The sequence below is a fragment of the Osmerus mordax genome, chromosome 7 (assembly GCF_038355195.1).
Source record: "Osmerus mordax isolate fOsmMor3 chromosome 7, fOsmMor3.pri, whole genome shotgun sequence".
NCBI classification, from domain to species: Eukaryota; Metazoa; Chordata; class Actinopteri; order Osmeriformes; family Osmeridae; genus Osmerus; species Osmerus mordax.
The window spans coordinates 21,675,652-21,688,153 of NC_090056.1; the positions used below are offsets into that span (position 1 = coordinate 21,675,652).

The window sequence follows — 12,502 nt, forward strand, 5'->3', positions numbered from 1 at the left end:
GTGGCTAATTTGCTAGCCACAGTCACTGACGTTACTAACGTCACTACGTCACTAACGTCACGAAAACACGCGTGACTACCTTTGGCAGAACATTCGTTTCGCATCTGTTAACTTGGGGGATAGCTAGGCTAACTATAGCTTTACTGCAAGGCAGCTGCAGAAACGCCACAAGCAAAGAGGCCAGGGTGATAAATATTTACTCATTTTACTTTGTGATATGACACACAATTGTGATGTGTAATGTACAATATAAGATGATATTATTAAGGAAGTACATCTACTTTCGGAAACAGTAGTCTACTATTTCACTGAAATATTAGCATCATGACATTAGCCTGTGTTGCCCGGGCAACACATACTACAGTGGTCCATGATGTATCTGTTTTCAATCGTTAAAATAAACATTCCTCACATATACATTTTCGTTGTAGGATTTATTCTGACATTAGTAAACGATTTGTTGGTGAAATTACCATTACCTGTGGTTTCAAACCAGTGTAGCTCACTGCAAGCTGTAGCTTACGCGAGACACACTACAAAAACATCTAGCTACACTACACAGCTGTTTAGGAAGTCAAACGGCGACAGAACATGTTCGGCACTCCCCTTACTTAAATCAAAAGTCTAACTACTAACCTGAACTTCATTGCCACAGCCTAAACGTTGTCAATCTGTTCATGAAAATAATTAATTTAAGCTTAAACCGTACAACGGAACGTTAAATCCAATTCAACCAACGCAATCGCTACCAAGACGAACACAGCAGTAGTCTAGTAGTACAATTTACCGGGGCAGCTTCTCCACACAGGGCTATATCGCATTTTGCGTTGTTACTGACAATGATCGCTACCACTGAGCTTTTTATGAATGAGCGATTTTCCACTAAATAAATGTCAAGCTTATTTACGTTTTGGGGGGCATATTTTCAGTTAGCAGATGGTACTGTTTGAATCGCGATTCCATCTTCTACTGCCGGGTAACGTCGTAGAATAATCTTCAAAGGGGGTTCTTTATTAATGAATGAATGCAATGAGTAGGCTAAATGCCTGAAAATATCATGAGAAGGGAAAAACTTAAAATGACATTTAAATCATAGAGATTAGGTCAATTTTTACACCGGTCTGCCCAATTTATTCGTTTTGTTTCAACGATGAGGCTGCCTCTTGCAGGGGAAATGAGAAGACATCTATTTCATTCTACACTTCACTCGTATTTTCAGTTGTAAATGAGCAGCAAAAAAAAATGCTTTTAAATCTATGTCATCTTTATAAATAAAAAGTATGCATTTTTATATAAAATATACAGAAATATCAGTTGTAAAAATGTCATTCAAAAACGGACCCCTGTGCAACCGACGCAAGCAAGCACACCCTACAATTTCCCCAGAAATTGTACCCTCTCTAGTTAATTTTAAAATCTTGCTTTTAGTTTTTAAATCAATAAATGGGTTAGCTCCGTCCTACCTTTCTGACCTGCTGACAGTCCATCAACCTACAAGAGACCCCATTTGATGTCTTATGCCATTTCATTTTCCTTTCTGCTGCTGTATATTATGTCAATATATGTATGGGAATGTTGTAGTGCATGTCACAATAATATGATGTACAAAATGAATGTTGTCGTGCCGACACTTAACCTTGTACTTGTCTGGTTGTTCAGTACCATTGTCTTTCACAGAAAAACTCAATAAAATCTAAGTAACAAAAAAATGAACATCCTTCCTGGAGGGGGGGACTTGCTGGTAATGTCTCGTCTTTTGTTGTTGACAGTTCACAAAAGACACAGGGGTGATTCATAGGGTTAGGGTTAGTCCAAAGACAAAGGGGTGATTCAGTCCATGCTGGTTTATTAGGTTGGGTTACAATTTGGGTTACAGTCAGGGCCTCACACCAAACCTCATCTAACACACCTCCAATCACACAAATAAACAACTCACAAAAACTAAAATTAACAGTTGTGTTTCCTTTTTTGTCCAACTCTGAATATTTTAAAAACATTGGTTTATCAGAATAGAAAGTATCCTATTTTGATCACCTGTGTAGATCACCACTTGGGTAGATAGCCAGGATATTTCACCACCAGAGTAGATCACCACCAGGGTAGATAGCCAGGGTAGGTCACCACCAGGGTAGGTCACCACCAGGGTAGGTCACCACCAGGGTACATAGCCACGGTAGATAGCCAGGATATTTCATCACCAGGGTAGGTCACCAACAGGGTAGATAGCCAGGGTAGGTCACCACTAGGGTAGATAGCCAGGGTACATTTACATTTAGTCATTTAGCAGACGCTCTTATCCAGAGCGACTTACAGCAAGTACAGGGACATTCCCCCGAGGCAAGTAGGGTGAAGTGCCTTGCCCAAGGACACAACGTCAGTTGGCATGACCGGGAATCGAACTGGCAACCTTCGGATTACTAGCCCAATTCCCTCACCGCTCAGCCACCTGACTCCCTCTGGGTAGATAACCCCCTTATGCCGTAAGGTGAACCCTGTTAACGTTTCAACCCGCTCCACAGTCTGGCATCTACACAATCTTTAGCTCATAAAAAAGAACGAGTCCTGCTAAGCTACCAAAAAAAAGTTTGTCGCTGAAATTCCAGTCGTTTGTCGATGCGTCTATGTTTTATGCAGAACTAGTTTCTTCAGAGCGTAATAGGATTTTGGTGGCACGGTTCGACACGTGATCGTTCTACACCAATAAGGTAGCTGCTTTTTGTCAACATGGATGGATATGGTTGTCAAATAGAGGATGGGACCTTGCACGTTAGTGTTTCCTATGTTTATTTTGCCGTGGCGGCCCGCCACGACTACATTTCTGCCGCCATGGTATCAGAAATAGGGCTGTACAAAATTTTAGGACGTCTATGTGATTGTTAGAGTGCATGTCGGAGAATAGCATGGATACGCGCTTCACACCGCAGTTGAGATTGTGCGTCTTTGAGAAGTAGTATAGCTAACTTGTCAGTTAATTTAAGCCTGTTATTGTATTATAAAGTTAACTAGTGATCTTCGTTGTTTGTATTATTCCCCTGCTAGCTAAATTGCACATGTCTGTTGATTCGATAGCGATTGCTGCCTTTGCTTACGTTTGTATTTTCGGTGCATTACTATGCAGAAGTAGTTTTAATTAATAAATAGTGGGTTTATTGTTATTATTTGCTACAGAATTCTTAGCCTATCAAGCTCAAATGAAGCAGACAGTGTACATGCTTTCGAGTACCTTAATCGATAGGCTAGGCTACTGACCAACTATCAATTATTCATACGTCAATTAATAATTGGCAGCATTTATGCCATTTAGAACATACTTTATGAGCAGTAGGTCTGTAAGTAGCCTAACCTTATTGCTTTAGGGGAAATAGTACGAAAATATGTGCAATATTACATTAGTTATTAAACTAGGCTATTACATTAACCTGGGGAGGGGACACAGACTTATGTCGTTGTTGTAACATTCATTCTTCCACAAATGAAAACACTGATCAACCATAAAAACAATCGTTATGAAAAATATGAAATATGATATATAAAACTGTACAAAACAGAATAAGGAATAACAGATTAAGGACACTCAGTCCTCACGGTCAGTGTCAGGACAGTTATCTTCCAGTTCCTCAGTTTCTTTTGTGTTGGCACAATTATAACAACAACATAAGTCTGTGCAACACAGTCTTGCAGAAAAACATGAACATCTGCCTGTCTCACACGCACTTTTGCAGCCGCAGTGTATCACATGCAAAAGACTCAGGGGCCGAATTTCTGTTACGTGCAATGTCCCATCCTCTATTTGCCAAACATATCCATCCATGTTGACAAAAAGCAGCTACCTTATTGGTGTAGAACGATCACGTGTCGAACCGTGCCACCAAAATCCTATTACGCTCTGAAGAAACTAGTTCTGCATAAAACATAGACGCAACGATAATCGACTGTTATTTCAGCGACAAACTTTTTTTTGGTAGCTTAGCACGACTCGTTCTTTTTTATGAGCTAAAGATTGTGTAGATGCCAGACTGTGGAGTGGGAATCATTTTCTAAAAGACTTTTCGTGGTTCACCTTGCGGCATACCTGGGAAGATCACCACGAGTAGATCACAGCTGGACCTGGTTTTATTCTGGGGTAAATTATTAATTTTTTTTGAAGTAAAAAAAATACAATTGGACAATGGACCGCTTAACAAGGTCAACAACCCTCATCCAAGTTGGTGTTTTTGAATTTTTGAATGTATCTTATTAATATCTTATTGAATTTAGATAGCTTACTATTTAACCTGGCGGCTAACACACCCTGCCCTTAACCCTGAGCTCCCCTCAGGTGCAGGTTCCTCCCTTTAGTAACATTGAAAGTAGTTTACAGAACCATCCTAGTTTCAGAAAAAACACCTAAACAAGACTACACATTGTGTAAACACGTACACAACAAAGCACAAGATGACAACAAGTCTCACCAGTAAATAACATTTCATAATATGCATATGATTTACGTGTCTTCATATGTACAATGCCCAGCTAACTGACTGAACCAGACTGTCGCTAACTGACTGAACCAGACTGTCGCTACTCTTCTCAGATTACTCCCTTAGTTCCTGTTTACATAGCTGGTTTCCTGTTTACAGAGCTGGTTTCCTGTTTGCAGAGATTCTCTCTGACACCACTGGTCCCAGCTGTGGAGAGGAGGAGCCTAGTCTCAGATAACATGGAGGTGTAAACATGGAAGCTATGGTCACGACAGGGATGACCTCACCACCCTTCTGAATAAATAATAATGATAACAACAACAACAACAACAGTGCCACTAGAAGCTCTCACTACCCTCAATGGACAGTTAGGACACACACAGGGCGGAGTAGGACAGTTAGTCTGTCTGGGGGAAAGAGATGGCTGTGTGTTATGTGTGTGTGTGTGTGTGGTATGTGTGTGTGTTGTGTGTGTGTGGGTGTTAGTCTGTCTGGGGGACAGAGATGGCTGTATGTGTGTGTGTGGTGGTGTGTGTGTGTGTGTGTTAGTCTGTCTGGGGGACAGAGATGGCTGGGCCCTTGGGGTCATCGAAGCGGTCCATGGTGTGCAGCTGCATGATCATGTGGAGGCCGTAGGTGAGCACTAGGACCATGAGGAGGCTGGTCAGCAGCCCCATCCAGATCCCTGGGCTGAAGAAGCCGGCACAGTCACTGGCGTAGGAGAAGTCACTGCCCGTAACGTTGAAGCCCTGGATCTGAAGAAGAAAGAGCATTGAAGGCAGAGAGAGGAAGGAGAAGAGAGGGGTTGGGTGTTAGTTCTTATTCTGCAATAGAGCAGCCTGCCTCAACTAGGGCTGCACGATTATGGCCAAAATGATAATCACGATTATTCTGATAAATATTGAGATCATGATTAATTATCACGATTATTTGTTGATTTTAACCAAAACAAATGTTATTGTCACATAGGCTAATTATAACTGCTTTCACATCCATATTGTGCTACATTCCTGCTAATGTACAAATATGTGCATCAAAATAAAATAGGTCCTCTTATTCAACAAAATTCAGTGCATCTCCTTAAAGAATTAAGAAAAACAAAACAAAAAAACAATAAAGAAAATGTAGCAAAACTTCAACAGGGCACTATTGTCCATTTTACATTGTGTAAATACATTTTAGAAAAAAACAAAAAACAACTTTGATACGTGAACGGAATGACGCATTTAAAATATTGCTCGATCACGCAAATTTGATAGTGGGAAGCCAAAATCGTGATCGTGATTAAAATTTGATTCATTGTGCAGCCCCCTAGCCTCATCCGTAAGGATGACACCCCTACTGATTTGTCTGACAGGAGGAGAGAAGAGGGGGAAGGAAGAGGAGGAGGTGGAGAGGAGGTGGAGGAAAAGGAGGAAGAGAGAGAGAGGAAGAGAGGTGGAGCAGGAGGAAAGGATAGGAGGAGGATGAGAGGAGGAAGATAGAGGAGGAGGAGGAGGAGAGGACATGAGCAGGAGTCACCTGGAAGTCCTGGAAGGAGACCCTCCACTGGTTGGCGGGGTCCTTGTCAGAGCGCGGGACCAGTGCAGGGTAGCTGGAGCTCCGGACGTACTCACACCGGTACGAGTATTCTGCCGGTGCGTAGACGTGGCGGCTGCCGTTAAATGTGGCCCTGGTGCCATCATACTCTAGCTCCACCGTGTCCAGGGTGAACCAGCGCCGTGCAGACACCGGGAAGTGCCTCTGCTTCATGATGAACCTGGAGACACACACACGTATAGACACACACACGTATAGACACACACATGTAAAGACACACACACGTACAGATACACACACGTATAGATACACACACACGTATAGACACACACATGTAAAGACACACACGTATAGACACACACGTATAGACACACACACGTATAGACACACACAGACACATGTAAAGACAAACACGTATAGATACACACACACACACACACACACACACACACACACACACACACACATGTATAGACACACACACACATGTATAGACACACACACACACGTATAGACACACACACACACGTATAGACACACACACACACGTATAGACACACACATGTATAGACACACACACACGTATAGACACACACACGTATAGACACACACACACACACGTATAGACACACACACACACGTATAGACACACACAGACACACACACAGGCAGGAGCACACACACAGTAAAGTTAGGGTTAAAGGTTAGGGTTAGAGTTAAAGGATATTTAGGGGAATACTGAGTGTATGAGTGTGAGTGTGTACGTGTGTGTATGATGGTAAGTGTGTGTGTGTGTTTGGGTGAGTGTGTGTGTGGGTGGATGAGTATGTGTGTGTGTGAACTTACATCAGCTTGAAGGAGCGATGTCCGAGGACGTTCTCATAGTTCAACACCAGTCTGAGAGCAACAGAGAATACTGTCAACTTCCTCCTTCCCTGTTAATTACATCACTTCCTCCTTCCTTGTTAATAACATCACTTCCTCCTTTCCTGTCAATTACATCACTTCCTCCTTTCCTGTCAATTACATCACTTCCTCCTTCCCTGTTAATAACATCACTTCCTCCTTCCCTGTCAGTATTATGACTTCTTCATCCTGCCTTCCATGACCTCTGACCTTGAGGTTGACTTGTCACAGGACGAGTCCTGCAGCCTGGGGGTGACGCCCTCTCCGAAGGTGGTGGGGGTGAGGTCATGCCCCTCCCAGCGGCCACTCCGCAGGATGCTGACCGACAGGTTCCCCGCCCACAACAGAATGCAGCTTGATCCATCTTTCTGTAGAGGAGAAACACATCATCAAGCCACATGAGTGTGTGTGTGAGTGTGAGTATGTGTGTGTGTGTTAGCTTCAGTTCCGCTACCTTGAACTCCACAGGAGGGTAAAGCCCAGGCCTCTCTCTCTCCCTCTCCCTTTCCCTGTTCCTGTTGCGGTCTCTCCCGTAGCCTCGTGCCTGCAGCAGAGAACGACCCCCGCCCAGACCCGCCTCCAACACCACAGAGGACACTTCCTGGAGGGAGAGATGGAGAGGTAGAGAGGTGGAGGTAGAAGAGAGGTAGAGAGGTGGAGGTAGAAGAGAGGTAGAGAGGTGGAGGTAGAAGAGAGGTAGAGAGGTGGAGGTAGAAGAGAGGTAGAGAGGTGGAGGTAGAAGAGAGGTAGAGAGGTGGAGAGAAATAGAGGGATTAAGAGTGGGAGAGAGTGGAGAGATAGAGAGAAGAGAGGGAGTGTTAGGATAAAGAGACAGGTGAGAGAAAGAGAGGAGAGTTAGGTAGAAAGAGACCATAAGAAAAATAAGAAAAAAGATTTTTTTTAAAGATAAGAAAATATCACAGTGTAAAACCACTGCTAACCAAAAAAACACACACACAAGGTAAGCCCACACACCAACAAGCATCAAACACACACACTTACCCGTGAGGGTCGGAGGGCGGTGTAGATGGCGGTGTAGGGGACAGACTGGGCCTTCATTATGCTCATCACCTGACCAATCACCTCATCTGCAACACACATCAGATATGAGCTGACCCTGCACACACACCAGATAGACTGTAATGTTTAAACCACAGTTAACCAGTCAGTCAGCTTTAAGAACGGTTGTTCTAATGCTCTGTTGTTCTATTGTGCCCCTACTTGTTAACTGCCCGTTTCTCTGGCAGAGCTGTCTTCATGACAGGAAGTACTGTAGCTAACAGGAAGTACCGTAGCTAACTCAATGTTCCTGTCTTCATGACAGGAAGTACCGTAGCTAACAGGAAGTACCGTAGCTAACTCAATGTTCCTGTCTTCATGACAGGAAATACCGTAGCTAACAGGAAGTACCGTAGCCAACTCAATGTTCCTGTCTTCATGACAGAAAGTACCGTAGCTAACAGGAAGTACCGTAGCCAACTCAATGTTCCTGTCTTCATGACAGGAAGTACTGTAGCTAACAGGAAGTACCGTAGCCAACTCAATGTTCCTGTTTTCATGACAGGAAGTACCGTAGCTAACAGGAAGTACCGTAGCCAACTCAATGTTCCTGTCTTCATGACAGGAAGTACCGTAGCTAACAGGAAGTACCGTAGCCAACTCAATGTTCCTGTCTTCATGACAGGAAGTACCGTATCTAACAGGAAGTACAGTAGCTAATTCACTGTTCCTGTGTTCATGACAGGAATTACTGTAGCTAACAGTAAGTACTGTAGCTAACTCACTGTTCCTGTCTTCATGAAAGGAAGTACCGTAGCTAACAGGAAGTACCGTAGTTTACTCACCGTTCCTGTCTTCATGACAGGAAGTACCGTAGCTAACAGGAAGTACCGTAGTTTACTCACCGTTCCTGTCTTCATGACAGGAAGTACCATAGCTAACAGGAAGTACCATAGCTAACAGGAAGTACCATAGCTAACAGGAAGTACTGTAGCTAACTCACCGTTCCCACTGAGCACCTCCTTCACTGACATCAGGTCTGCCCTGAAAGAGACCACACCCACAGTTAGTTAAGCCATACCTACTGTTTGTGTGTATAAGTGTGGTTGTGCCAAATGTGTCTACATGTGTGTGTCTGCATGTATTTGTGTGTCTGCATGTGTGTGTGTATGTGTGTGAGTGTGTATCCATGTGTGTGTGTACCCAATGCTGTAGGGCAGTCTGAACACCAGCAAAGCGGGGCTAGAGGCGTTGAGGCGGAGCTGGGCCAGAGTGTCAGCGTCCATGTAGAGAGGAGAGGTCTCCAACTGGTCTTGCAGCTGGCCAATCACAGCGCTGGAGGCGAGTCCGGACACGGCAGGAAGCACAAGAGAGGAGGAACACGACAGCAGCGCCTTCTGGAGGACAACACAGGAACAACACCCCTGTTACAGTAGAAACTAACCCCAACAGGCCACAGAGGGCACCGTCAAGATACAAGTGAGTGTGTGAGCGTGTGTATGCATGTGTGTGAGTGTGTGTAGATGTAAGGACACACCTCCAGGTTAGGAAAGGCACTGTCCTGCTTGTTGCCAAAGGCTCCTCCATACACAGTGAAGTCCTCCACACTCATCTGTCAGGCAGAGAGGAGCCATTAAGAGGAGCAGAACACACTCAGATATACACTCAGTCAGGTGGCTGAGCGGTTAGGGATTCAGGCTATTAATCAGAAGGTTGCTGGTTCAATTCCCGGCCGTGAAAAATGACGCTGTGTCCTTGGGCAAGGCTCTTCACCCTACTTGCCTCGGGGGCAAGTACATTTACAAGTACATTTACATTTAGCAGACGCTCTTATCCAGAGCGACTTACAGTAAGTACAGGGACATTCCCCCGAGGCAAGTAGGGTGAAGTGCCTTGCCCAAGGACACAACGTCAGTTGGCATGACCGGGAATCGAACTGGCAACCTTCGGATTACTAGCCCGACTCCCTAAGTAACTGACTTCAGTAAAGAAAATAAATTCCAACAATGTTTACGTAAGCTAGGTATGTGTTAAAATATTCTTGATTATATTTTCTGATGAGTTTGTTAGCTACAATTTTTCCTCCCAGAAGAGATAGATGCCTGAATGCTTCAATGAGGAAAATAGCACTAGTAGTACATTATTATTAAGGGTGAGAGAGAGAGGGTGAGAGAGACAGATGGTGAGAGTAAGAGAAGGTGAGTGAGAAGGTGAGAGAGGGGGTGAGAGAGAGAGAGGGTGAGAGGCTGAGAGAGAAATAGAGAGAGAGGGTGAGAGAGGTTAGACATAGGCAGAACAGAGTGTAGGGCCAGCATATCACCACAGAACAAGTAGTGACTACAAATTCCTCCAGGAGATGACCCCAGAGGACGGGTCTGGAGTCGGGGCTCTCTCACCTTGTCCTGCAGGAAGAGGAGGAGGTTGCGAGGGGAGGAGTTCAGGGCCGTCTCCAGGTAAGAGCCCAGCTGAGCGCTGCCCACAATGTGACCTGCTGGGGGCAGGGGCGGGGCAGCAGACCTGCTGCAGACAAGGATGGACTGTAACACCTGGTCCTCTCTCTGCATGCTATACTTGAGATCCTATTGTACTGTTGTCTCATAAGACTTGTACTATGTAATAGTGTAGTTGAGGTTACTGTTGACCTATAGGTTCCTTGAGATATTTTACTGTTGGTGCCTGTTAGCTGAGATAATAGTTACTTTGCTCTGTGCTTATAGACCGTTCCTTGATCGACCACTGAAATACCGTTGCACTTCTGATCCTTGACTTTCTGCTGTACATTCTATACCAGTGCACTATTTGTATGTGACTTTGGATAAAAGCGTCTGATAAAAAAAAAAAATACATTAAGTAATATTAGCTACCAAGCCGTTCTACCGTAGTGTAGGATCGAACCGGTCAGGTTCCACGAGCAGATAAACCGGCAGTATGATGCGGCCTTGCATAATGAAGCTAAACGTAACCGAAACCTTAAATTCCTTGTTGGTCACCTCGGTTCTCTGAACGGCTGCAGGGACGGTCATCAGAGCCGTCTACAGTGAACGTACATAGCACTAGCTGCTACACACCTGCTGTGCGCTAAATCATTGATGGTTGCCTTTTCAGGAAATCATCGAGCTAGATCAGCGTAGAATAATAGTATTAACAACGTTTAATGTGACATAAGCAATAATCAACCAAACATTTATTCGAGAAAAGTAGTTGTTGCTGTTATACACGGTGGTATATTTTGGATTAGGAATGGCAAAACGTCAAGTAACGTTACTCGTTAACGGTACTCGAGTAAACAGGCACCAACAAAACCGAAAGCCCGCACTCACCCTTCACTCGTCCATAGCATCAGAGGCACCTGTTCTTCGCTGGTAGTTGAGGGTAACACGGCGAATAAAACGGCAAATAGCACCGAGGCGCGATGGACCGCTCGCATCCTTGCAGTCGCCATGTTTGGAGAATCTAATTTTAAGAGATGACGTCAGTCCAGGACCAAGGCTAGCGGCGGAGTCGCCAGTACCTCCACTGGCCGCCAGAGGTCGTCCTCTCAGACCTTTGTAATGTGACGTCCAGTCTCAAATCCGGTGGCGTCTAGCTGAACTAAATTTGCTCATTTTCTAAATGACGTCAATTACCTCATTAAAACACTAAAATCTACGCATAATGAAAAAAGTGTCAAACTGGTAGAATTATATGAAAAGTTTTGTTAATTATAGTATAACTTGTGCCTCTTTACTTTTTTTTTTTATACTGACAAATTTGTTTGTGCATTTATATAAGATTCTTTTGTCATTTTCTTTATAGTTGTATATTATTTAGACTGATCTTGAAAATGTTTCTCATCTAATGTTCATTGCTGAATTGATTGTACGGTCATTGTATTTGTTAAAATTTTTGCAATAATTTTGTATTAATTTATTTTTATTCAAAAAATGATCCAGGACCAGACATGGAGACTAGTGTCAGTCGGTCTGTAATAACGTGAAATCCTGTATTCTGTACTTAAGTTTTGTATATGTATCAAAACTAATACTTTTATTCATTTCGTCCTGCAATTCTGTTAAGAATAATATCACCAGATTAAGATGTAATGCCACCAGATTAAGATGTTGTGATTTTACCAGTTTAACCCTTGTGTTATCTTCGGGTCATTCTGACCCATCAGTCATTGTGACCCACCGTCGTATTGCGACAACTTTACCGCATACAAAAACAAAGTGAAGCATTTTATTTTGTGACACTTTTAACATTGCGAATGTTAAAAGAAATTTTTTTGTTTTTGTTTTTGTATTGGGTAAAATTGGGTAAACACAACGATGGTTCGTTATGAACCTTTGGGTCATGTGACCCGAAGGCAGCACAAGGGTTAAGGTATAATGTGACCAAATTAAGATGGTATGACGCAACCAGATTAAGATGTTGGGTAGGCCTACATCGGAGATTACATCTGTATGGAGAATTCAACAATCATAAAAATGAAAAACATATGTCCGTCATGGGTAAATCATCTTCACAGTTCTATTAGAGATATTACTTTTCCTCCATTTTGATTATCAGTAAAAGTGTTTATTCATTGATGTGTAGCTACAGGTCCTCACCCCTCTTCT

At 43.4% G+C, this 12,502-nt stretch overlaps 1 protein-coding gene across 1 annotated transcript; it reads right to left on the minus strand.

Moving 5' to 3' along the window:
• Positions 1-5,005: 5,005 nt before the first annotated feature.
• atp6ap1a (ATPase H+ transporting accessory protein 1a) lies at positions 5,006-11,426 on the minus strand. Its single transcript, XM_067240478.1, has 11 exons — positions 11,225-11,426; positions 10,301-10,424; positions 9,442-9,516; positions 9,108-9,301; positions 8,908-8,948; positions 7,908-7,993; positions 7,360-7,506; positions 7,116-7,273; positions 6,846-6,896; positions 5,982-6,219; positions 5,006-5,215 (listed from the first exon to the last, which is right to left on the minus strand). Exons 1-11 carry the CDS (start codon positions 11,344-11,346, stop codon positions 5,006-5,008), a joined length of 1,446 nt encoding a protein of 481 aa, XP_067096579.1. The 5' UTR covers positions 11,347-11,426.
• Between the last annotated feature and the right edge of the window lie 1,076 nt (positions 11,427-12,502).

Bases quoted from the DNA above. Each gene is read 5' to 3' on its own strand.
- atp6ap1a (XM_067240478.1), bottom strand. From the start codon at position 11,346: ATGGCGACTGCAAGGATGCGAGCGGTCCATCGCGCCTCGGTGCTATTT. The intron at 9,302-9,441 runs GTGTGTCCTTAC...GTTGTCCTCCAG, and splicing joins GTGCCTTTCCTAACCTGGAG to AAGGCGCTGCTGTCGTGTTC. The intron at 6,897-7,115 runs GTCAGAGGTCAT...TGTTGCTCTCAG, and splicing joins TGTGACAAGTCAACCTCAAG to ACTGGTGTTGAACTATGAGA.